General features: G+C 46.1%; 1 protein-coding gene across 1 annotated transcript in view; it reads right to left on the minus strand.

The window, feature by feature from the left end:
- The window catches only part of PTPRJ (protein tyrosine phosphatase receptor type J), a 181865-nt gene that overhangs the window by 20124 nt on the left and 135105 nt on the right, over nucleotides 1-26636 (minus strand). The window contains exons 2-11 of the mRNA XM_060176410.1: nucleotides 20989-21001; nucleotides 17726-17941; nucleotides 15360-15557; nucleotides 12800-13069; nucleotides 9820-10077; nucleotides 5726-5983; nucleotides 3673-3951; nucleotides 2490-2780; nucleotides 1252-1383; nucleotides 43-253 (exon numbers count right to left, since the gene is read on the minus strand). Of these exons, the coding sequence (XP_060032393.1) occupies nucleotides 43-253; nucleotides 1252-1383; nucleotides 2490-2780; nucleotides 3673-3951; nucleotides 5726-5983; nucleotides 9820-10077; nucleotides 12800-13069; nucleotides 15360-15557; nucleotides 17726-17941; nucleotides 20989-21001 (2126 nt within the window). The remainder of the gene's footprint in view (nucleotides 1-42; nucleotides 254-1251; nucleotides 1384-2489; nucleotides 2781-3672; nucleotides 3952-5725; nucleotides 5984-9819; nucleotides 10078-12799; nucleotides 13070-15359; nucleotides 15558-17725; nucleotides 17942-20988; nucleotides 21002-26636) is intronic.

The raw sequence follows: 26636 nt of genomic DNA on the forward strand, positions 1-26636 counted from the left end.
AGGGAGACTCAGCCTCCAACACAGAGTGGAAGACGACCATACCGATAGGAACCCAGAGGTTCCAGTTCCCCATTGTGGTAGCCGAGCGTGGTGGACTTGTTCCCAACGTTGATCTCGTACTTCCGCCCTTCAGATAAGTCCTGTGCACGCAGGCTCTCCTCCGTTAGTATGAGGTATGTCACATAGGTATCCGAGGCCCCATTCTTGAAATCTTCGTAGGTGAATCTTAAGACATCTGCAGATGGGGTGGCTGCTAAGGGAGCACAGAGAAAAGGCAAAGTGAGTGAATTATCAGAGGGCTGGGGAGGCAGCATAGTAGTTATGCAGATGACTTTTATGCCTGAGGCTCTGAGCTCCCAGGTTCAAGCCCCAGCAACATCATAAACTAGAACTGAGTAGTGCTTTGATTAAAAGGAGGAGGAGGAGGAGAATGAGATTATCAGAACTAAGGCTAGATGGTGGACCACCCAGTTAAAGTTTACCCATTACTATGCACAAGGACCTGGGTTCAAGCCCCCAGTCCCCACCTGCAAGGGGTAAGCTTCATAAGCAGTAAAGGAGCACTGCAGGTGTCTCTCCCTCTCTCTATCACCCTTTCCCTATTGATTTCTCTGTCTTTGTCAGAAAACAAATAAATAGAAAGAAAGAAAAATCTATTATGGGGGGGCCGGGCAGTAGCCATAAATTCAATTCACTGGTGGTGAAACAGGTCTGCAGGTGTCTTTCTTTCTCTCCCCCCCTGTCTTCCCCTCCTCTCTCAATTTCTCTCTGTCCTGTCCAAGAACAACAACAGCAATAACAATAACAACAACAAGGGCAACAAAAATGGGGGGAAATAGCCTCTAGGAGCAGTGGACTCGTAGTGCAGGCACCAAGCCCCAGCAATAACCCCTGGAGGCAAAAAAAATCTATTATGAGAAGTCAGTAAGTTATGACCCAAATCCAGCCAGTCACTGGATTCGAAGGTATCACAGTCCTTCTGTACTTAGCACTTATAACTGTTTTTGATGACAGCTGAATGGCTCCAACAGAGACCATGAAACCTGCAAAGCTGCAAATATTTGCTGCCTCACCCTTTACAGGAAGCTTGTCAATCTCTGGCCAAGGTCATTAGACCAATAGCTTGTCCTTTCTGCCACATCTGAGTGCCAGAGCCATGACTGTAGTGTCAGGCAGACAAGTGCCCATATCACCTGCACACGTGCACAGAAGTGGCGCCCAGCCATGTGGTCCACAGTGGAACCTCCTTACCCCTGCCGGTGGTGACAACGACTGCATAAGCTTTGATGGGTCCGTGGCTGCCTTCAAACCCATCGAACTTGACCTTGACGGAATTGTGACTAACAGATGTAATATTAGGGGATCCAGCTGGACTAGGGGGCGCTGAAACAGAACCAAGAGAGGAAAAAGATTACTGAGGAGAGAACTCCGCACTTGCCGCACTGCCCTCTGTGAGCTCTGTACCAGGGTGCTGCCAAGCAAGATACAAAAGGCAAGGAAGAAAAGTGAGTAGGATCACAGCAGAGTTTGCAGGCCGGCAAAAATAGCTCACCTAGATAGTCCACCTAGATCATGCTTGCCATGCATTCAACTCAGGTTCAAGTTTGGTCCCCACTGCCCTGAAGAGAGCTGTGGTGTCTTTCTATCAGCACCAACACCTCACTACCTCTTTATATTCTTTTCTTTTCTTTAATATTTTATTTTAATGAGAGAAAAACACACAGAGAGAGAAAGAGAGAGAGCCACACCAGACCACAGCTCAGCTCTGGCTTATGGTAGAGCTGGGAGTTGAACTTGGAACCTCGAAGACTCGGGCATGAGAGGCTTTTACATATCCATAATGCTGTCTCTGTAGTCCCTGTCTGCCTCTTCCCACCTGAAAAAAAAGTCATCCCAGAGCAGAGAAGTCCTGGTAATGAAAGAAGTACAACAGAGGACACAAAGAAGGTAAAAGAAACAGGAAGAGAATTAAGGAGCAAGAAGAAAGTAGGAAGGAAGGAGGAGGAGGAGGAGGAGGAAAAAGGAAGAGGAAGGAGGGGGAGAAGGAAGAAAAAGAAGAAGGAAGAAAAGAACAGGAGGAGGAGGAGAAAAGGAGGGAGGAAAGAATGAACCAACGAAGAGAGGAAGAGAAGGAAGGAAGGGAAGAAAGACAAGCAATAGAGCTGGGGAGACACTTCACCGTGTCAAGAGCACAGACTCTGTAGGGCTGAATCCCTAAAGACCCCAAATTCAATCCCTGGCACCACCATAAGCCAGGGCTGAGCAGTGCTCTGATTATTCTCTGTCTGCTTCCTCTGTCCTGCACATGAAAATACGCCAATAACTCATATACACAGCGCAATGAATCATGCCAAAAAAGCCAAAGACACTCCTGGAATGAAAAGCCTAACATCCTCTTACTCTGCTTCTGTAGCCTAGATTTCTGTAGAAGCAGGTGAGTAACCTGTGCCAGGGAAAAGGAACATTCCACCGGAGCCGAGGAAGCCCACCTGCAATGCCTGTGAGGCAGGCGTTGTGGGTGGGGGGCGCCGTCTTGTTGCAGGAAACGGTGGCGACGCTGATGTTGTAGAAGGTAAAAAAGTTCAAGTGCATGACCTCCGTCCTGTACTCGGTGCCGTTGTCTGGGGAGCAGCTCTCCAGGTCGCTGGTGTTGGCCCAAGCACCCCTGCTGACCTCCAGCTTGAAGCCTGAGTTGCTGCCCTCGGGGCAGACCCACTTGAGAACCAGCGTGGGCTGTTGGGGGACCACTTCACAGTGGACGGGGGCAACCGGCGCAGGATCTGCAAAGCAAGAGCAGACGCAGTGAGAGGCTGGGACCTGGCCTGGCGTTCTGAGGACACCGGAGCTTGGGCAGCAGCAGAATCCTGACCCATGAGAGCAAGGGGAGACAGGCAGGTCAAAAGGGAGAAGAGTTCGGAGCCCCACTGAGCAGCATGACCTGGACTCACCTGCCCTGAGGCCCGGCTGCAGGAGCGTCTGAGGGTTCAGTGAGGCAGCAGGTACAGCCTGAGATGCAGGGACAGACACCCACACTTCTCCACCTGCATCATCTTTTCTGGGGCCCTCTTGAAAATCCTTTTATATAGTAAGACTCTATTTTTTTCTTTTTTTATCAATTTAATTTGATAAGGCACTTAAGCAGGGGAGATAGAGAGGAAGAGCAAAAGAGAGACACCTGCAGCACTGCTTCACCACCTGTGAAGCTTCCCCCCTGCAAGTGGGGATAGGGATGGGGACGGGGGGGGGGGGGCTTGAACTCCTTTTGCAATAGTACAGTGAAAACTCTACTTCTAAAGGCTGCTTGCATCCTGAGGTTCACCACAGCATTATGCCCATATAACCAAGAGATGGAACCAAACTACGTGGCCACCCACACATACTTAAATAAGGAAGCCGGGGGATATACATTCGGTGGACATAAAGGCTCCAGGGAGGCAGAGAGGTGTTTTTATCAGTTAGCAGCAATGGCTATGTACTAAGTGCTCAATAAACATTTGCTGAATGAATAAATGCCAAGGGCAAAAAAGCAGCACTAATAAGCTGCCACAGAGGGCTTGGTGTGAGTCATTGCACGACCCACCAGGCCCGAGAACTCAAAGTCTGCGGAAGACATAATACCTGCAAAGTCAAGGCCCCACGGGAGGGAGTTGGTGAGGCATCTGGGCTACTCGCCTGTGCAGAATGACTGTGTGGCAGGTGCCAGGGACTTGATGGCATTCCCTACTTGAGTAGAGATGATCACTGTGTACGAGGAACCAGGGATCAAGTCGGTGAGTGTTGTAAAGTTGACGCCAATGTCTGTGACCACCTCTCTGACCTCAGTAAAATTGTCATCCATCTTGACCAGAAGGCAGTAGGTATAAGTGGGAGCAGCTTCATCCAAATTCTGCCACGTCAGGATGGCTGCTGTGGTGGTGGTGATGACTTCAATGTCAGACACATCATTGGGCCCTTGGTTAAAAAATTAAAGAGCAAAAAAAAAAAAAAAGACTTTAGAACCATGGTGGCCTTTTATTTTTTCATTTTATTGGATAAGACAGAGAGAAACTGAGAGGGGAGGGTGAGAGAGAGGGAAAGAGAAGATAGATACCTGTAGACGTGCTTTACCATTTGCAAAGTGACGCCTTCCCCCCCTACAGGTGGGGAGCCAGGGGCTTGAAGTAAGATCCTTATGCCGGTCTGTGTGCTTCCTACTCTGTGCGCTTAACCAGGTGCAACACCACCCAGTCTCGAACCATCATATTTACTTATTCTCTGAAAATAACTTGGATCCTTTGGGAGAAAGGATGAATAAAGATACCATTTCCTGGCTCAAAAGACAAGATGGGCTAGGGACACAGCATAATGGTTCTGCAAAAAAGGACTTTCATGCCTGAGGCTCTGAGGTTTCAGCTGAGCAGTGCTCTGGTCTCTCTCTGTATCTCTCTTTCACTAAATATATAGAGAGAGTTTGGTTTTGTTTTACCAGAGCACTGCTCACCTCTGGCTTATGGTGGTGTAGGGGATTGAACCTGGGACTTGAGAGCCTCAGGCATGAAAGTCTCTTTGCATAAGTTAACTGCATTTTTTTTAAAAGACATAAGGCTTCCCAAAGCAATATTCAGAATCTACACATACAGGTTAAATTTCAAAAAAAATAAAAATTTATTTGGGCTTCTTTTAATGCATCAAGTTGATCTGAAATGTATTTTCAAGATCAAATTCTCAGGGTGAGTACAGATAGCATAATGCTTATAAGAGACTCTCATACCTCGGGCTCCAGAGTCCCAGGATCAATAATATCCAGCACCACCATAAGCTAGAGCTGATTAGTGCTCTGGCTAAAAAAAAATTTAAAAAGACTGAATTCTCTGTCTGATTAATGAAAGAGACAAATGTGCTTTTAAAAAGAAAAAGGCAAATTAAAAGAAATCATAAACTACCATATGTACCATATATTTAAAGCATAGGAAGATTAGGAGCCAGAAGGTCAGCACAGAGCACATGCCTTTCCCTGTGCAAAGCCCTGGATTTCATGCCCAACACCACATGGTACCATGGATAGATAGTGGTGTCTCTCACTCTCTCCTTCCTCACCTCTCTCTCTCTTCCTCTCTCCCTCCCTCCCTGCTTAAGTATATAGAATTTTTAAAAATTAGGAAAGGGAGGCTATCCAATCATCTCAGTTCCTTCCCTGGCTAGCAGGGTGTGTGTGTGTGTGTGTGTGTGTGTGTGTGTGTGTGTGTGTGTGTGTGTGTAACCAACAAGATAGTTCAGCTGGAAGCATGACTGCTTTGCCATGTGCATGACGCAGCTTTGAGCCCTAGTCCCCACTATGTCATGGGTGAAGCTTAAGTGCCATGGTCACTGTCTTGGTCTCTCTTCTTCTATCTGAAAGAGTCAACTCACAGCAGTGAAACCCTGGCAACAACAAAATCATAAATACCACAGAATTTTGGTGGCAGATGCAGTGTGGAACTATACCCTGTAACCCTACAATCTTGTAACCTACTAGTAATCACACATAAAATAAATAAGTAAATAAAATTATATAAACAACCCAATGCCACAAGCATCCCAGGAGAACAGCCCAGCCAACGCTTGGTTGAGACCAGTGCATTTTCACATTCAACCTGGAGCCCAGAAACACAATGGCACCTGACCATCCTGTAACCCGCAGTTTATACAGCCAACCCCAAGTTGAAGTTGAGCACCCTCTTTGACAAAGGGCCACCAGGAGACTCACGTGTGTAATGCTCAGTGGAGTTGGCGTGGCCTTGGACATTATTCAATTCTGGGTAGATGGTGATGTTATATAAAGTTCCTGGGACCAGATCTGTGAGAGTGATTTCATTGTCCGAGGTGTTTCTGTATTGAGAAGCATGGTTTCTCTGGATAACGAGCTGGTAGGTGTAATCAGAAGCACCGTCTGAACTGTTCCATTGCAACTGCATTTCAGTTGTGGTGAAAGAGACCACACGGAGGTCAGACACCGCACTGGGATCTGGAGGGAGGACAGGAAGAAAAGAGGAAGCCTGATAATGACCGTAGCCAAGACCACATCAGGTTTCTCACAGAGTACCTTGAATGCTGTTTTATTTATTTTGCCCAATGTGGTGAAAGGTATTCAGTAACAGAACGGTAGCCGCCTAAGAGTCTAGTGACCTCGTGACAACCTTTCTTGGCCTTCACTTAATGGGACTCCGTGAATAGCGCTGAATTCCTGGGCAGCCACACCATAACAAAAATGTCAGTCCACACACTCTAAAGATTTCAGACAGGAGGTGAGATAACTGGCAGAACACTTACTGGAGAGAAAACTCCCATTCTCCACCTGCAGGGGGGAAGCTTCAAGAGAAATGCAGCAGTATTGCAGGTGTCTCTCTTTATCTCTTTCTCTCCCTCCTTCCCACTCAAGGTCTCTGTCTTTACAACAAAAACAAAGGGAAAAAATGGCTGCCAGGAGCAGTTGATTGATCATACAGGCAGTAAGTCCCAGCAATAACCCTGGTAGCAATAAAAAAAAGTTCTAATTAAAATGATTTCAATCTTGGGCACCAAGAAATGGTTCACACAGCAGAGTGCACACTTTAGCATGTGCAGGAACCAGGGTTCAAGTTCCCAACACTATACAATAGGGGAAGTTTCATGAGTAGTGGAAGTGTGCTGTGCTGTCTCTCCTTAGCAGCCTCTCATCCTCTATCTAAATAGAGCAATGGAGACATACAAGCACAAAGTCTCAGCAAGAGAAAAAAAAATCTTGAACATCAGACAAAGGTTAGCTCACTCCCAGATCACTCTAGTTCAGTTACTTAGATTCACAAAGTCCCAGTTTCCGAATCTAACAAATAGAAACAGTAATAAAACTTATCTCATAAGGTTTCATTAAAAAAAAAAAAATGTAATGGGAGCCAGGCAGTAGCGCAGCGCATTAAGCACACATGGTGCAAAGCACAAGGACCAGTCTAAAGATCTCGGTTCGAGCCCCCGGCTCCCCACCTGCAGGGGAGTCGCTTCACAGGCAGTGAAGCAGGTCTGCAGGTGTCTATCTTTCTCTCCCCCTCTATCTTCCCCTCCTCTCTCAAATTCTTTCTGTCCTGTCCAACAGCAATGACAGCAATGGCAACAACAGTAATAATAATAACAACAACGATAAACAACAAAGGCAACAAAAGGGAAAAAATGGCCTCCAGGAGCAGTGGATTTGTAGTGCTGGCACCAAGCCCCAGCAATAACCCTGGAGGCAGACAAATAAATAAAATTAGAAAATTTAACATAAAATGGGAGCCAGCACTTTGTAGACCCCAATGTGCTGCTGCTAAGTCATTATTACATCAAATTCTCAGTGTCGGCAAATCACACATTAACGCCATGTGTGTGCACATGTGCACACACACACACACACACACACTCATGATGAACCACTGAACAACTATCAGCATTCTCAAAAGCAACAAAGAAATAAATGTCGCTGTTAAGACTCTATCTCCAGAGTCCACTATGAAATTCAGACTTAAAAGGAATTACTGCAGATCCTCTGAGGGGTACATTTTAGCAGTTTCCTTACTTTGGATACAGATCTTCCAAGTAACTATCAAAACTTAACCCAACCAACAGAAGTGAGGTAAGCTATATAAAAAGAGTCTCAAAAGTCCAACTAATTTCATGTGTGGCTCAAGGAATCGGTCATTTCTCAAAACTATATATAACTTATTCTTCTCTGATATATGAGAGATTTATTAATTATTAATTATCTTGCAGCCAGCAGTCAAGGAATACCATGTTCTCCAAACTTTCAGGGGGATATATATATATTTCAATTTTTAAAAACAGAAAGTGATATGTTAATTCTCTTTTCAGCCACCAGGTTCCAGATGCCAGCATGATGCCGACCAGACTTCCCTGGACTGACAACCCCACCAATGTATCCTGGAGACCCGCTTCCCCAGAGACCCACCCTACTAGGGAAAGAGAGAGGCAGACTGGGAGTGTGGATGGACCAGTCAACACCCATGTTCAGCGGGGAAGCAATTACAGAAGCCAGACCTTCCACCTTCTGCAACCCACAACAACCCTGGGTCCATGCTCCCAGAGGGAATAGAGAGTGGGAAAGCTATCAGGGGAGGGGATGAGATATGGAGATCGGGTGGTGGGAATTGTGTGGAGTTGTACCCCTCCTATCCTACGGTTTTGTTAATGTCTCCTTTCTTAAATTAAAAAAAAAAAAAAAACAGAAAGTGAGATCCAACTGTTTTCACAAAATACTACCTTTGAAGAACTAAAAGAACCGCAGCACACTTTATGGAAGACTGAACCATCTACCTGCTCACTTTTAGGGCGCTGGTTAAAAATGGTCTTAAACATTTTGATCTTGGGACCCCTTTGCCATCTTAAAACTCATTAAGGCTCTCAGAGAACTTCTACCAATATTTACTGAATATTTACACTTATACTGTGAAATCACTGGCCTGGCCCAGAGACAAGTAATTTTTTTCTCTTTTTTTTTTTTTTTTTTTTTTTAGTTGAGAGGTTAATAGTTTACAGTGTAGCTGTTAGCACATGGGTACAATTTCTCATCTCACCAGACTGCTAGAAAAAAAATTAAATAATCACAAAATAAATATTTTCAGTTTTTCAGGCTATCTAGCCTCTGAGATAAGTACCACTAGTCATGTCTAGCACAAAAGCGGTCACAGACAGTATGTAAGCCAATGTCCTAGCAAACCTCAGTGACAAAAACAGGCAGGGACCAGATTTAGTCTGATGTCATTATCTGCTGGCAATTAGTATCTGTTAACCTCTAATTTAAACAATGGATGCCCAGGCAGGTATTAATATTGGCTTATAGAAATAGTTATACTGAGGGCCAGGCAGTGGCATGACAGGTTGAACGCACATGTTATAATGCTCAAGGACCCAGGTTTAAGCCCCTGAGCCCCACCTGCAGGGGGATAGTTTTGCAAGTGGTGAAGCAGGGCTGCAGGTGTCTGTTTCTCTCCCTCTCTATCTCCTCCTTCCCTCTTGATTTCTGTCTTTATCAAATAAATATGTTTAAAAGAAAGATGTATATTGACACTTATTATAAACCTGTAAGTGGAAAAAAAAAGTGAACTGCAATCAACAGCGCAGGATGACTTTAATGTCTGTAAAAAATGTACTTATATCGCTGTATGTACCTTAAAAACACAACAACAGTTATTGATGATTATCTGTTTGCGAGTTCATAGGGTTTTTTTTCTTATGGTATGTAATTCATATAATATCATGTACTACATCATTATAAAGTTTTTAAAGATTTCACTTAGATGATTAAAAAGAAAATAATAAGGGATCAAGTAGTGGCACACCTGGCTGAGTGCACATGTTACCATGACCAAGAACCCGGGTTCAAGCCCCCGGTCCCCACCTGTAGTAGGGGGTACTTCACAATCAGTGAAGCAGGGCTCCAAGTCTCTCTGTCTCTCTCAGTCGGTCAGTCTCTCTCTCTCTCTCTCTCTCTCTGTTTCTCTCTCTCCACCCCCTCTCTTTATATTACCAGAGCATGGATTAGCTTTGGCCCATGGTAGTATGGGGACTGAACCTGGGATTTTGGAGCCTCAGGCATGAGAGTCTCTTTGCATAACCATTCTGCTATCTAACCCCCACACCTGTCTCTCTCCCTCTCTATCTCCCCCTCCCCTCTCAGTTTCTCTCTACCCCTATCCAATAAATAAGTAAAAAAAAAAAAAACAAAATATTTTTAAATGAAAACAGTATTTGGAAAACCTGGCACTTATTAAATATAGTGATTTTCTTTAAGAAATATCACTCTGTCATGGAAAATACAGACAATTTGCTTACCAGTAACACTGTCCACTGTCTTGGAGTCCCCTTCAGTCCCATTGGGTCCTTGTGGAAATATTTCAAAATGATACTTGGTTCCAGGGTATAAGCCATCAATGACAATACTTTGGTGATCAGTTGTATTCACTTGGTATCTTCCAGTTCCAGTCTCTGTAGTAACTATCCTGAATAAGTTTGAGTCACTGCTGTTCCAAGCTAAGCCAATTTCCCTTGTGCTGACACTCATCACTCGGAAATCGGACACTGGGCCAGGGGCTGTGAGAAGAAAGAGTGACTGGATTAAGGATCTATTTCTCGCCATGTAAGTGAGCCTTGAGTCCAGCCCCCACTGCACTGAAGTAAGCTTCACTGTCCTGGTCTCTTTCACTCTCCTTGACACTATTTTCTGTCTCTATCTTAAGGGCCCTAGGTTAGACTGGTGGGGTTTACAGTTAACACTATTTATCTACTTTTCCCATATTTGGGAGCTACTCCCTGCCCTAATCCAGCTTCCTAGTCCTATTTTCAACTCTGACACCATCTTCCCAAATAATACTTTCAGCCTACCTGCATGTTAGTTGTGGGGCTCAGGCAAAAATTAGTAAAGTCATGGGCTCTTTGGAATATACTTAAAATAGACTTCCAAGCTTCTTCTAACATGAAGACCCCAAGTTTCATCTGCTATATTCTTACCCTTAGGTTCCTGATTGTTAAACAATTTGCTCTGATTCAGTGCTTTTTCTTAGTGCTTTTCAGCCACCCAGTTGCAGATGCTACCATGATGCCATCCTGACTTCACTGGGCAGATGATCTCACCAAAGTGTCCTGGAACCCCACCTCCCGAGAGCCCTGTCCCACTAAGGAAAGACAGAAATAGGCTGGGGGTATGGATCAATCTGTCAACACCCATGTCGCTGGGGGTATGGGTCAATCTGTCAACACCCATGTCCAGTGGAGAAGCAATTACAGAAGCCAAGACCTCCCACCTTCTGCACCCCATAATGATCCTGGGCACATCCTCCCAGAGGGATAAAGAATAGGAAAGCTTCCAATAGAGGGAGATGGGATTATGGAACTCTGGTCGTGGAAACTATACGGAATTATACTCCCTCTTATCCCACAATCTTGTCGATCTTTATTAAATCACTAATTTAAAAAAAGATGAATGAATCAATTTATTAAAAGAAGAAAAACAGAAGGAGGAGGAGGAAGAATGTATTTCTCTAGAAGACAAACGGGTGAACAAAACATGCACAGCTCTTCAGACACTTGGCCTCTTTCTTTTTCTCATCTTCACATTATCGCTGAAAGACAAATCCCTCCAAAATTGGTACTTCTTACCATCAAGAGACCACAGAGTCACAAAAGTACAGAAAGTTAAGTTGCATTGACCTATTGCCAGGAAGTGAGGGGAAGTAAGAACCTCTCTGGGCAAGGGCTCAGGCTCTGAAGTTAGCAGTTTTATTTTAAGCACAGTACTAAACTTCCCACAGTTTCTGTTTAGAAAGGTGCAACAAAGGCCAGCTACTCCCCCAGTTATTCCCCAAGCCTCTGAATTTCCCTTAGCATCCTTAGATCTTCAGAGGTATACAGAACCTCTGAAGAGTTTGGGGATAAAGACTACATTTCCCAGTCTCCTTTACAGTTAAGATTAATCATGTGGCGAAATCTAGCCAATGGGCCGCAAGCAGAGAAGACCCTCACAATTTACCGGAATTATCCTTAAAGGCAGGAGCACTACCTTCTGCCATTCCTCCTCCTTGTGGCTGGAGCCTGAGGATGATGACTGAAGCACAGGCTGGCTAATTCTTGACAGCAATGTGGCAGTGATGGTGCCTTCCTGATGCCAAGATGCAGCTCAAAACACACAGCCCCTTATGCTGAGGCTGCTGTAACAAAGCTGGTGATGCCCCAAGGAGGCAGTTCTGCAGACCTTGCCCTGGAGTCATGTCTGGGTTCCAAATATATATATATACAAATATATATATTCCAAATATATATACATATATGTCATATTATATTATATTTTGTATTATATATTATATTATATCATATCATATTGTATTATATTATATCATATCATATTATTGGCAGGAACTCCTGGGTTTACACCCCTGCTCTGGCACTTGCTTAATCCAGGACCCACAGCAAAGTGTCCAGCTACACTGGATGTAGCTTTCTCACCTGTAAAGCCAAGACTTTAATGCCACCCATGAGGCCACTGCAATACTTGTTACCCCACGGCATAGCACGTCCCAGTGCTAGCACCCAAGTCCACTACTGGTGCGCCACTGCTGTTCTCCTTTAAGATCACCGGGTTAGCACACTCCTCTATTTGCTGCCTACCATCATATCTGGATGGGACAAAAGATGGCACAGCTGTGCCCTGCTTCCTTATCATGTCAGCATCCAAAGGACAAAAGGACACAGGGAGTCAGGATCTGGTGTCAGAATGGTCATTACAAACTCAGGCTGGTGGGCTGGCAAAATAACTCATTCAGACAGTGCGTTGCTTGGCAAAGAGCGTGAGCCAGGTTCAATTCCAGTCCCTACCACACTGAAGGAAATATTGGTGCTATGGTGTGTGTCTGTCTACGTGTACGTGTGTATGTGTCTGTCTGTCTGTCTCTGTGTGTGTCTCTCTCTGCCCATACATACATACATACATATGTACTCAGGCTGGAATCACAACAGCCCAGTTAGCTAATCCCATCTCTGCCACCAGCCGAGTGTGATGTCTGCCCACAGCTCCTCTCACCAATCTAGTGGCTAATGCCAGTCACATCACAGGGCTGTCAATCAAATGAACCAGCACAAGGAGAGTACATGCCCAGTGCCCAGCATGTGGGCAATAACTCAACAACCACTGGTATCCTCTGGGACATCCCAAGAGAGCAGAGATCCACATGCTGGACTAAGCTTTCCTCGTGCATGGGTACAGGGCTCTGCCACGTAGCTGGCAGACGAGAAAGGATGGCAGAGTGAGAAGGGAACTCACGGGTGTACAGCTGGAGGAAGCCCGGCGTGCCTGCAGAGCTGTTGACCAAGAAAGGATATATGGTGACGTTGTACAAGGCACTCGACTGCAGTGGGGCAATGACAGCAACAGTCTTGTTGACGGTGACACTGAGGTTTTGGCTGGTCCCCCCAGCAACGTGGATTTCATAGGTGTAAACAAAGTATGATGTGTTGCCACTGATGTTCCAAGTCAAAGTCATGTTCGTGGGACTGATGGCCACAACTCTGACATCAAAAACATTAGCAGAATCTGTGAACACACGACAGGAAAAATAATAAGAATGGTGAAGCACAGGGAAGAGGGACAGCTGTGTTCGAGGGTCAGGTGGTAGAACACCCAATTAAGCACACATATTACCATGTGCAAGGATCCAGGTTCAAGTCCTTGTTCCCCACCTGGAGGGGGCAAGCTTCACAAGTGGTGAAACAGTGCAGCAGGTGTCTCTCTTCTCTCCCTCTCTGTCTCCCCTTCCCTCTCGATTTCTCTCTGTCCTATCAAATAAAAAGGGGGGAGAAAAGAAGCTTTCTTCAAGTCAAAGGAACCTTCTGGAAGAATGTCCCTTCCTTGCATGTTTCTCTCAATTCTTACCAATCCATACTGCATCTGCTGATAATAACCTAACCAACACAAACAGTACCACCTCGGTAAATTTCACTTCGGACTGTCTACAGAGACATCAGGCATGGAATGTCAACCCTGTTGACATTACGTCATTACATAGCTTCATTACTGTCTCCAGGTTCCAGATGCTACCATGAGGCCAACCTGACTTCTCTGGACAGACAACCCCACCAATGTGTCCTGGAGCCAGGCTTCCCCAGAGCCCCTCCCCACTAGGGAAAGAGAGAGACAGGCTGGGAGTATGGATCGACCTGCCAATGTCCATGGTCAGCGGGGAAGCAATTCCAGAACCCAGATCTTCCACTTTCTGCACCCTATAATGATCCTGGGTCCACACTCTCAGAGGGATAAAGAACAGGAAAGCTTTCAAGGGAGGGGATGGGATACAGAGTTCTGGTGGTGGGAATTATGTGGAATTGTATCCCTCTTATTTTATGGTCTTGTCAATATTTCCATTTTATAAACTAAAAAAAAATTTTTTAATGTGCTTTCCTGGGCTAGAGAAGGTAACACTGCAGTTTGCAAAACAGATTTTAATACCTGAAGCTCCGAGGTCCTAGGTTCAATCCCTGGCACCACCTAAACCAGAATTGAGTAGTGCTCTGGTTTAAAAAGAAAAATGTCCCTTCCTATTCCATACTATGGAATACCAACCATAGTACACACATATCCTAAGCAGCACCTCACCTCTCCTGATGAAAAGAAGAGTTTGGAACCCACATAAAGGCTAAAGGGTGGGACCAGGTGGTGGCGCGTCTGAGTGAGTGCATATGTTACAATGTGCGAGGACCCAAGTTCAAGCCCCTGGTCCACACCTGCAGGGAGAATGGTTCCAGATGTCTCTGTCTCCTTTCATCTCTAATTCTCCTTTCCCTCTCAACGTCTGCCTGTCTCTATCAAATTAATTAAATCAGATAAAGCCTGTGGCCCAGATTCGAGTCCTGGCATTGCATGGAAGTTGCCACAGTACTGGGAGAAACTCTGGTGCTGCAATGAGATGTCTCTGTCTCTGTCTCTCCCTCCCCTCTCCTTTGCATGTATGCTTGCTCTATCTGAATGCAAAGTCATCCAGGGAGTGGTGAAATCACAAATGAATGAGGACCTGGCTCTAGCCCCTGCCCCCCCCCCAAAAAAAAAAGTTTTCTTGAGCTCAGTGAAGAAGCAGTTTGGTCACAGAATTAAAAATGAAAGTCAAGGGGCTGGATGACGGCACATTTGGTTAAATAAACAAGTTCCCATATGCAAGGACCCAGGTTCCCTACCACCTGTAGGGGCGGAAGCTTCATGAGTGGTGAAACAGGTCTGCAGAAGTCTCTCTGTCTCTCTCCCTCTCTATCTCCCCCACCCCTCTCAATTTCTCTTTGTCTTGTCAACAAAATAGAAAGGAAAAGAAAAAAAAAAAAAGAAATAAGGAAGTAAGGGAAGGGGGGGAGAGGTGAAGGAAGGAAGGAAGGAAGGAAGGAAGGAAGGAAGGAAGGAAGGAAGGAAGGAAGGCCAGTCATAGGCTCTGCCCTGTTCAGATTCTCTGCCAGGAGACTTCCTCTAACAACAAAACCATGTAGACAAGCAAAGAATAATTCAGAACCAGGTGAGTCAGGAGATCCCAGTTGGAGCTCCTGGCTCCCCACCTGCAGGGGAGTCGCTTCACAGGCGGTGAAGCAGGTCTGCAGGTGTCTCTCTTTCTCTCCCCCTCTGTCTTCCCCTCCTCTCTCCATTTCTCTCTGTCCTATCTAACAACGACGGCATCAAAAACAATAACAATGACTATAACAGCAATTAAAAAAAAACAAGTACAACAAAAGGGAAAATAAATAAATATGTTTTTTTAATTTTAAAAAGAAGAGCTCAGAACCAGAGGAGAGCTGAGAGTCTGTGGTAGGACAGTCTGGCTGGAGGCGGCTCACAAGATCCTGCATACCTGTCCTGAACCCCAGGACCTGGGCCTCTCCTTTCTTGCCATCAGCTGCTTGAGAATACACGGTGACGTTGTACTGTGTGTCAGGCTTCAGTCCAACCAACTGGACCTTGATGCTGTCATTCAGAGGATGCTCGGTGCCTAGGGTGACATTCTGGTGCCCGAAGTGGGGGCCAGGAGTGGCCTCTATGTTGATGGCAGCTGTTTCAAACACAAGAGACAAAGACATCAGTTGAGGGAAGCCCCTCCCGGTCGTCTGTCACTGTCTCAGCCCCCACCCACAGAGAATGACACACCAGGCAGTGCCTGCAGCTGGCACTCTGCAAATATCTGTCCCCTTCCACCCCCAGACAGATGGACAGACAGACAGCCCCGTGGGAGGCCCATATCTGCAGAAGAGTGTCCACTGTGTTCACTTATGGCCCAAGCAGCGCCTCTTATCCAGACGCTTCTCTCTAGATGCTTCTCTTCTTTCTTTTGGGGAAGTGGCGCCTCTCACCCAACTCCACCCAAGGCTTCCCAGGGACAGCCTTGTGAGCCCAACTCTGCTCTAGAAAGCTGGGTGGGTGCAGATACCATAATGGTTTTGCAAAGTGACTGTCATGCCTGAGACTCCAAAGTCCTACGTTTAGCCCCCTGCACCAGCATAAGCTCAGAGTTGAGTAGTGCTCTGGGAAAGAAAGAAAGAAAGAAAGAAAGAAAGAAAGAAAGAAAGAAAGGAAGGAAGGAAGAATGGAAGGAGGGAGGGAGGGAAAGAGAAAGAGGGCAAGAAAGAAAAGAAAGAAAGGGGAGGGAGGGAGAAAGAAAGGAAGGAAGGAAGGAAGGAAGGAAGGAAGGAAGGGAGAGAGGAAGGAAGGAAGGAAGGAAGGAAGGAAGGAAGGAAAAAGAAAAGAAAGAGAAGGCGTTGGGCTGCAGCACAGCGGGTCAAGCACAAAGCACCAAGGCCAGTGTAAGTATCCCAATTCTAAGCCCCGGCTCCCCACCTGCAGAGGGGTCACTTCACATGCAGTGAAGCAGGTCTGCAGGGGTCTTTCTCTCTTCCTTTCTGTCTTCCCCTCATCTCTCGATTTCTCTCTGTCCTATCCAACAACAACAGCAATGACAACAACAACAAATGGGAAAAATGGTCTCCAAGAGCAGTGACTTCATAGTGCAGGCACCAAGCCCCAGTGATAACCCTGGAGGCCAAGAGAGAGCAAGAGAGAAAGAAAGGGGTGGGGGAGCAGGTCACTGGGTGGGTAGGGCACATACTGTATCATGTGTGCACTCAGATTTTCGCCCTAGCACCACATGGGAAGTGCCATGATACCAAGAGATGCTCTGTTTGTCTCCCTCCCTCCCTTCCTCTCCCTTCCCCTCTCCCTCTCTTATGATTCTATCTGAATGTGATATCATCCCTGAGTAGTGAGTGAAATCACACCTCTGTAAGGTCTTGGCTCCACAAAACATATACATTAAAATAAAATAAGATGGAAAATCAGTAAAGAATCTCATGTCTGAGGCTCCAAAGTCCCAGGTTTAATCCCTTGTGCTACCATAAGCCAGAGCTGAGCAGTGCTCTAGTTAAAATAAAACAAAATTTAAAAATCAATAAATAAAAATGAATGGAAAACACTTATTTTAAAGTGAAGAAGAAGAAATGGTGAGGAGGAGGAGGAGAGTCACATGCTTATTTCCTTAAGGCTTAATTTACGGCTTTGCTGTCCAAGGCAGGGTAATATTCACAAGACAGGAAGTTGCTCTTTTAGCCTAAGCTATTTTAAGTCCGGCTTCTGTCCTTTGCAGTCAAGAATCCTCACACCTGCTTTGTAGTTTTGCTTCCTTACGGTATAACATGGAGATGAAAGGATTGTTCTTCTCAACCAATGGGGTTACCTCTTTGAAAGGGCTAAGAAATTTGCAAGAAACTATCCTACCACAAAAACAGCAGCTACGCCTGCCTGCTAAGTATCTTCCTGCCTGTGGGTTTTATTCGTTCAACTCAAAGTCTAAAACAGCGAAGGAGCCAGTTGCTTCCCAGATGCCAGATTCCAATATTTCAAAGTTTCAGCCACTCCACTACACACACACATGCACACGCACACGCACGCACACACACACATGCACGTGAACACACACACACACGTGCACGCACACACAGACACACGTGTGTGCAGAACCACTCTGGGCCCCTATATGCTGACTAGTAAAATAAAGTCTGGCCCCCCCTTCCTTCTTCACACATGTGGGATCAAACCAAAATGTGGAGAAGATGACCCACTAAACGCGATCACTCTAGACAAACACAAGAACCCTTTTTTTCAATGATGGCAAGTTACTGAGAGGCAAAGCCAAGCATGGCAGATAGGAAGCATGCTTCTGCAACTCACTCAAGTCATTTATGGAAGTCTCGTTTAATTGCAAAGACAGATTGACATGGTACTGCACCCCCGGTTTCAGGGTTGAGTCATTGACCAGTGTCTTATTGTTTTCAGTAGCTTCCAGGATCATCCAGCAGGTGGCAGTGCTGTTATCAGTCTTCCAGGACAGTTCAACTTCCGTCAAATTCAGGTAGTCATAGCGGAGACCAGACACAGGATTTGGCTCTATTTATAAAACACAGGAGAGCCACAGATGGAATGAGGGATTGGTGATGGCTCATTAAAAACGACTGGGGATGGCTTCGATATTCTTAGCAGCTGAGTGATATTCCATTGTGTATATAGACCACAACTTTCTCAGTCGCTAATCTGGTATTGAACACCTGGGTTGCTTACAAATCTGGGTTCTTACAAATTGTGCGGCTATGAACATAGGGATACACATATCTCTCTGGATAGGTGTGTTTTGTTCTTTTGGGCAGAACCCCAGGGGTCATCCTTTCTCCTCATCTTGGATAGAGCTTAAAAGAATCATGTTAAGTGAGATAAACCAAAAAGAAAAAGAAATAGGTACCAGATAATCTCACTTATAGGCAGAACATAAAGAAGAGAGAGAGAGAGAGAGAGAGAAAGAATTTGGACTGGGCTTGGTGTACTGCACTAAAGCTATGGACTCTGGAGAAGAAGGGAGGGAGTAGGGGGTCAGGTGGTGGCACACTGGGTTAAGCACATATAGTACGAAGCACAAGGATCCCGGTTGGAGCACTCAGCTCCCCACCTGCAGGGGATGTCGCCTCACAAGCAGTGAAGCATGTCTGCAGGTGTCTATCTTTCTTTCCCCCTATTTTCCCCTCTCAATTTCTCTCTGTCCTAGTTAATAAAACAGAATAAATGGCCGCCAGGAGCCTGGATTCATAGCACAGACACCAAGTACCAGCAATAACCCTGGAGGCAAAAAAGGAGGGAGTGGAGTCCTGGTGTAATGTGGTAGGGAAGGACCAAAGCTGGAGGTGAGAGTGCTTTGCAGTTACCTACCATAGGGAGATGAGGAATTATGCCCATGTGTCAACAGCTGTACTGTGAGCCATTAACCCCTCCAATAAAATGATAAAAGTTAAGAAAGAAAAAAAAATTACTGGGGTCAATCTAGCCAAATAGTTCACTTAGTAGTGCTCTGCTTTCTCAAATGCTCAGCCAGCCCAAGTGTGAGTCTGACCTCCAGGTGTGAGTCTGACCCCCACTGCGTTGAAGGGAGTTTCGATTTTGGTCTCTTTCCCTTTCTCTCTGCCTTTATAGGAAAAAGCCCAGAGTGGTGAAAATCCCCAGATGACCAGGAAAAAGGAAAGAAAATAATAAAAAAAAAAGACTGATGTTTCAATATAACTAACTAAAAATCTCTTTTATATCAGAGCCCATAAGAAATCCATGTGTAGATATGTATGTGCACCATTACACGAAACGAAGAGGGGGCCAGGCAGTGGAGCACCTGGTTAAGCGCACATAGTACTAAGCGTAAGCACCCAAGCAAGGATCTGGGTTCAAGCTCCCTCTCCCCACCTGCAAGGGGGACGCTTCACAAGCAGTGAAGGGGGTCTGCAGGTGTCTATCTTTCTCTCTCTCTCTCTCTCTCTCTCTATCTATCTATCTATCTATCTCCTCCTCCTCCCTCAATTTCTCTCTGTCCTATTCAATAAAGTTGGGGGGGGGATGTCTGGCAGGAGAAGTCGATTTGTAGCGCCAGCAGCACCGAGCCCCAGTAATAACCTGGAGGCAAGAGAGAGAAGGAAAAACCTAAATCAAAAATTTATAGGACTTCTACCATTCTCCAAGACAGATGGCTGTTAGTGAAATTATTGACGGTCAGGGTTTAGGGTTTAGGCTGAGAAGCTTAGTAATGTTTGAATGCAATTTTATTATTATTATTATTATTGAAAACATTTGGGAGAAGTCCTGTCCTGTTCATAACCAGAAAACAGGCTTCCTAAAAATTCTTTCTCATTAGAGTGTGTATATGGTACAGTACACAAAGACCAGGTTCCTGTGAGCCACCTTTTCATGACTGTAGATGCTGTTCTTTAAGGGGGGGGGGGAGAACTGAGGGAGCAGGGGGGGGGGACCGAACCCAAGCTCATGTTGCCACACAAGCACCAAAATAAATCGGTGTGTTCCAAGAACAAACATCGTGTTGGCCACCCACAGACTTGGAAGGATGCAGGATTAATGAGAGAAGTCGGAAGCTGGTAAGGTAATGCCAGATTCTTTGCAAGGAAGAGAGGCACACACTCCTGTTAATTTTCACCAATCTGGAAGAAGCTCTGAAGCCTTTTCATACTTTTCTTAGAACCACCACCTCAGAAAATTTGTCTAATCAAGTACTGTTGTCAATATTCATTGGACTGTTGTGATCCTTGAGTATTTGGGGGGGGGGGGGGAGGCAGGCCCTTAACAGAGAAAAGCTTATGATATTTATTTTTATTTTTAATGTTATTTACTTATTGCAGAGAGACAGAGAAATTGAGAGGGAAGGAGGATACAGAGAGGGAGAGAGAAGAGAGACACCTATAGCACCGCTCCACTGCTTGTGACGTTTCCCCTCTTCAGGTGGGGACCCGGGGCTTGAACCTGGGTCCTTGCTTATGTTGCCATGCTCACTCTACTGGGTGCACCACCACCTGGTCCCTGACATTTATTTTTTTATATTTTCTTCCACCAGGGTTATCACTGGGGCTCAGTGCCTACATGACAAAACCACCACTTCTAGAAGCCAGTTTTTTTTTAAATATACAGCAAAGAGAATTTGAGAAAGGAGGGAGGAGATAAAAAGAGAAAGAGACTGAGACACCTGCTGTACTTGCTTCACCAGCCAAAAGGCTTCCCCCTCCATACAGATGGGGAGCAGAGGCTTGAACCTGGGTCACTACAGATGTTAATGTGTGCAATTAACCACACCACCACCCGACCCCCTGTTGCTGTTTTAAAGAAAAAAATATACCCACAAAAAAAAAATCGATAAAACCTTAACCCACCCACAAATAGAGAAGTTAAGAGGGGGAAAAAAATCACAGGAAATATAAATTTTCACGTGTCAGGACTTTGTAATGGATGCATTTCCCCCCCTTCTTCCAATCACTGCTTCCCCCTGGCTTGTAAAGAAAAACTGGAAACCAAGGCAGTTTTAACAAATACATCCTGCGATTTTCACACTGCTGTTAATGCCTGTGTCCATCAGGGGGCAGTAGCGCACAACACAAGAGTAGAGGGTGTACAGTCACCTGTGCACAGGATCTGCAACAGAAACAGAAAAACGGAAGTCAGCGGATTGTTTCAACCGTGGAAAAAGCAAATCAGAAATAAAGCAGCTGAAAATGTAATAATTGGGAAGGGGTGCACACATGGTGAAGTACACTGAATAGAGAGGCCTGCTGGCCCACGGAACTTGGTGTCACCACGGGTCAGTGACAAACAATAGCCGGTCCCCAGTGATTCTCCTCCTGCCCTCTCCACCCCCAGGTCTCCCTCTTTCCCAGACCCATGGGGGAGTGGGCGGGAGACCACAAAGTAGGGAGTGGCCGGATGTGAAACGCAAGAAATCCACCTGGTGTGGGAATATTTATTGTGACCAAAAGAAAAGAAAAATCATTTCTTTCCTTCAGCAAGTGGCAGTCTTTTTTTTTTTAATCCTCTGGCAAACAGCTCTGAGAAGAATGAATTGAAACACAATGCCAGTGTGTTGACAGTGTCACTCAGCCTCCACCTTTAGCACCCAGGATCTATGAATTAGAGATGGCCCCAGGTCTTCGAGACCTCAAGAAACTCAAGGCTGCACTTTCTATTGTTCCATAAACAACAGAAAGTGCAGCCTTTTTTTGGGGGGGAGGCTTTTGCAAACCATTGGCCTCCTAAAGAGGAAACGAATCAGAAGGGGGCCCCAAAGCAAAGACTGTGCCCCAGCTCCCCACAGAGCTCAGAGTGAAATTTTGATGCTTAGTCTCAATCCACAGGACCCACAAATCTCTCTCTCTGTCTCTCTCTCTCTAACACACACACACACACACACACACACACACACACACACACACACACACACACACGCCCTTCCCAATGTTCTTGGAGATGCTTCCCCCAACACTGAGTCTTTACATATAGATTGCCTTTTGCCCCCAAAAAAACAAAAAAACAAAACAAACAAAAAAAAAAAACCCACTCCCTTCAGCCCAACCCTCACTGATAAAGGTCAAGATGCCACCTCTCACCAAGCCCTTTCCCGCCTAGTGGTGGACAGTACTGGCCCTCTCTCACATTCAGTCACACCCCTGATTATAAACTCACAGCAGTCAGTCCACAGCTAAAAATGACCTTCCAGGAGAATGGAAGCCCCATCTGTGCCTCGTAACTGAAAAGGTGCACACAGTAGGAGCTTAATGATGCCACTGAGGGAAGGAGTCTTCCCTTTCAGAAAGGAAGTGATCTCCAAGGTCCAGAGCAGGGAGAGGTCTTGCCTTCAAAGTCCCTGCCACAGCAGCTGGGTTCAGTGGAAAAATGAGTGTCGTCTCCCCCCCCCCACACACACACACACACACACACACACGAGAGAGAGCCACAAAGGCAGAAGGAAAAAAGAAAGAAAGATGCAGAATGGGATTCTCCGGAGAGGCCACCAGGTTCTGGATGCTACCATGATGCCAATCAGACTCCTCTGGGCAGATGATCCCACTAATGTGTCCTGGAGCCCTGCTTCCCCAGAGCCCTGCCCCACTAGGGAAAGAGAGAGACAGGCTGGGAGTATGGATCGACCTGCCAACGCCCATCTTCAGTGGGGAAGATGTGGCCGGACTTTCTGCCTTCTGCACCCCATGATGGCCCTGCGTCCATGCTCCCAGAGGGATAAAAGGGGGGGGGACTGTCAGGGGAGAGGACAAGATGCAGAGTTCTGGTGGTGGGAATTGTGTTGAGTTGTGCCTCTCTTATCCTATGGTTTTTGTCAGTGTTTCCTTTTTTATAAATAAAAATTTTTTTTAAAAGATGCAGAATGTATATTTAGATTTATGGTGGTTACTTCTGCACTGAATAGGTACTGGCTTTTTTCTTATTAGCATTCCCTAATCAATACAGTGTAACAACTACCTACATAGCATTAATGCTGTAATGGGGACTGGAAGAGGCTCCGGAGGTGATTTACAGCAGAGGGGAAGAGGGCCAGGCAGTGGTGCACCCAGTTGAACACACATGTTACCAAGGGCAAAGACCTAGGTTCAAGCCCCTGGAACCCACTTATGAAGAGGAAACTTCATGAGCAATAAAAGAGCACTGCAGAAGCCTCTCTTTTTCTTTCCCTCTCTATCTTCTCCTTCCCTCTCACATTTTCTGTCTATATCCATGAAAGAAAAAGAGGCAGTAGCACAGTGGGTTGAGCGCACATGGTACAAAGCGCAAGGTCCAGCGTAAGGAGCCCCCAACTCACCACCTGCAAGGGGGGTCGCTTCACAGGTGGTGAAGCAGGTCTGCAGGTGTCTCTCTTTCTCTCTCCCTCTGTCTTCCCCTCCTCTCTCAATTCCTCTCTGTCCTATCCAACAACGACAGCAATGACAACAACAATAATAACAAGGATAAACAACAAGGGCAACAAAAGGGGGGAAAATGGCCTCCAGGAGCAGTGGATTCATAGTGCAGGCACCGAGCCCAGCAATAACCCTGGAGGCAGGAAAAAAAAAAAAAAAAAGAAAAGGGCGGGTGAGAGGGAAGGAAAGAGGAAGGAAATAGTTGTCAAGAGCAGTAGATTCTGTTTGAGGGCACCAAGGAGAGAAAGAGAGAAAGAAAGAGAGAGAGAGAGAGAGAGGAAGAGAGAAAAGAAAGAAATGGATGGAGAGAGAAAGAAAGAAAGAAAGAAAGGAAAGGAAGGAGGGGAGGGAGGAGGGAAGCAGATGCAGAAGGGAGGGTGTGTATAGTTTATATGCAGGTGTTACACTGTTTTTTGTTGTTATTTTCATTTAAAGGTGTTATATTATTGATTGCAAATATGAAAGAGAGCTTCACCTGAGACAGAGGGAAAGAAAAAAGCCAGAAGTGGTCCGGGAGGTGGCGCAGCAGCTAAAGCATGGGACTCTGGTTATTTCTCTCTATCCTAACTTTCACATGAATAAATAAATAAAATCTTTGAAAAGAAAGGAAGGGTGTATTGCACCAAAGTAAAAAGACTCTGGGGTGCAGGGTGAGGTTTAGTTAGAATCCTGGAACATGATAGCAGAGGAGGACCTAGTAGAGATTGAATTGCTATGTGGAAAACTGAGAAATGTTACACATGTACAAACTACTGTATTTTACTGTCCACTGTAAACCATTAACCCCCCTAATAAAGAACAACAACAAAAAAAAAGAAGCTAGACTATCACTCTGGTACATACAGTGCTGGGGACCCTCACATCCGGGCAAACGCCAGGCAGGCCATTTCTCTCATCAGAGCTCTACCATTTTATACAATAGACTGGAACATCCACAGATGTCAGTCTCCTCAAGCATCCTGGAACCAAACCCTTGTGAAGTATGTTGGGGAAAGGGGGGGGGGTGGCACAAGGAAGGTCCAGACACAGGACATGTACTTATCGAAAACATATATATTCAACAGAAAGTTCGTCTTTCTAAAATTAGCTCCAGTGGTGCCTGGGGGTGAAGTGGGGAAAACCAGCTCCCTGATTCAGACACTGGGAACCAAAGTTCATACAGAAAAGGGAAGCTGGGGACACTTTCCAGCAGCGCCAGCTAAGGATACTGAAAGGACAGGATCGGCCCTGTCCCCTTCCAAGAGGACTGACCCCAAAAGACTCTGGTGGCTGGGAAGCACAGAGGGTAACACTTCCCTCTATTTTGGTAGTTTTTTGTTTTATTTTATTTTATTTTTGAGAGAGATGCAGAGAGAGGGACAGAAACACCAAAGCACTGCTCAGCTCTGGCTTACGGTGGTGCGGGGGATTGAACCTGGGACTTAGGAGCCTCAGGCATGAGAGTCTGTCTGCATAACCATTATGCTATTTCCCCAGCACATATGTTGGTGGTTTTGACCAAAGGGTTCCAACACCCTGGAACAAGCGTGTCACAGGCCTTATTTCATCCTCCAACAACCTATATGGTTTTGGGCTCTTTGTTTCTTAAGAAACAGAGAGAAGTTGAGGGGGAAGGGGGGTGGAAGGAGTAGAGGGGAACACAGAGAGAGAGAGAGAGAGACAGAGAGGAGGGGGGAGGGAGAGGGAGAGGGAGAAGGAGAGAGAGACCAGTGGCACCATTTCACTGTTATACAGTTGTCTCCCCTGCAGATGGGAGCCGGGGTATTGAACCTGAGCACTGTAATGTATATGCTCTACCTGGTGCCCCCCTGCCTGGCCCCCAGCCTGTTCAGTTTTACAGATATGATCACCAGGACTCAGAGTACACAGAGCTAGAAGAACCTGGCCCCGGACAGAGGAAGGAGAGGTGGAAAGAGGTGTTTCGGGTAGGAGACAGAAACAGCACTTTCATCTGGGAAGGAGGCTTAGCAGGGACACTGTTTGCTTTGTACAGGTGAGGCCCTGGGTTCCAGCCTCTCTCTCTGGACCACTTCAACCTCCAAGAGCAATTCCAGCCTCTGCCTGCCTCCCATGTCTCTCTCCAGATTTCAGCAGACCGACTGAAAGCAGGTTAAGTGGGAGTCGAGCGGTAGCGCAGCAGGTTAAGTGCACGTGGTGCAAACCCCAAGGACTGGCATAAGGATCCCGGTTCAAGCCCCCGGCTCCCCACCTGCAGGGGGGTCACTTCACAAGTAGTGAAGCAGGTCTGCAGGTGTCTGTCTTTCTCTCCCCCTCTCTGTCTTCTCCTCCTCTCTCCATTTCTCTCTGCCCTATCCAACAACAACAACATCAATAACAACAATAATAATAACTACAACAATAAAAGCAAGGGCAACAAAAGGGAATAAATAAATAAAATATTTTTTAAAAGTCTAAAAATAAACTGTTTCTTAAAAGTCTTGTCTCTCTTTCTGAGCAGCAGCCCCTCACTATTGCGGATTTCAGTCCTATTCTTCCTTCCCTCTCCACCCCCACACATGTGTTCCTGTTTCACAACCTCCTTAGGTTTTACTGATGAGCCAAAGCTCCCCTCCCCACCCTTGGGAACCACCCTCTGTCTTGAAACTGTGTGGTTCCAGTTACAAGGATCCCTCCCCAGACCCAGGAGAAAAGGAAACCGTTGACACTACCCTCGATGCCAGGCCAATCCTGCCCAAACCGCCGCCGTCAGACCAGAGGGCAGCTCTGAGTAGTAGGAGTCTTCAATGCCGAAATCACGGTGGTCTCACGTCCTTACCTGAAGCTTCTCCTGACTCTTCTACACACAGGCCAAAGCAAACCCATAAGTATTCTGCCTCTCTGGGTCCCTCTGGGAGGGCTTAGTAGGCCAGTCTTCAGCCTATTCAGACTCCCCCCACTTCCATCCTGGGGGGGCAGCATTTGGTGGTCACATCTTAAAGAAGCACCCTGCCCAATGCACCTTGACTCCCCACTTCATCAGAGCAGTCACCGTAAGCCAAGCTCTCAGAACCTCCAGCCCAAAGCCACCAGAACAGGACAGGGCCAGATGGCGGTGCACCTGGTGGAGCATGTGGACTCCAGCCCCCAGCCCCCAACTAGCAGTGGGAAAACATTAGGAGTGGTCAAGTGGTACCACAGGTGTCTGTCTGTCTGTCTCTCTCTATCTTCCCCTTTCATCTCAATGCCTTGCTGTCTCTATCCATTAAATTTAAATTAAATTAAATTAACTATGGATCAGGTGGTGACACACCTGGTTAAGCACACACATTACAGTTCACAAGGGTTCAAGCCCCTGGTCCCCACCTGCAGGACGAAAGCTTCACAAGTGGTGAAACAGGGCTACAGGTGTCTGTCTGTCTCTT

The sequence above is a fragment of the Erinaceus europaeus genome, chromosome 17, assembly GCF_950295315.1.
Source record: "Erinaceus europaeus chromosome 17, mEriEur2.1, whole genome shotgun sequence".
Classification (NCBI taxonomy): domain Eukaryota; kingdom Metazoa; phylum Chordata; class Mammalia; order Eulipotyphla; family Erinaceidae; genus Erinaceus; species Erinaceus europaeus.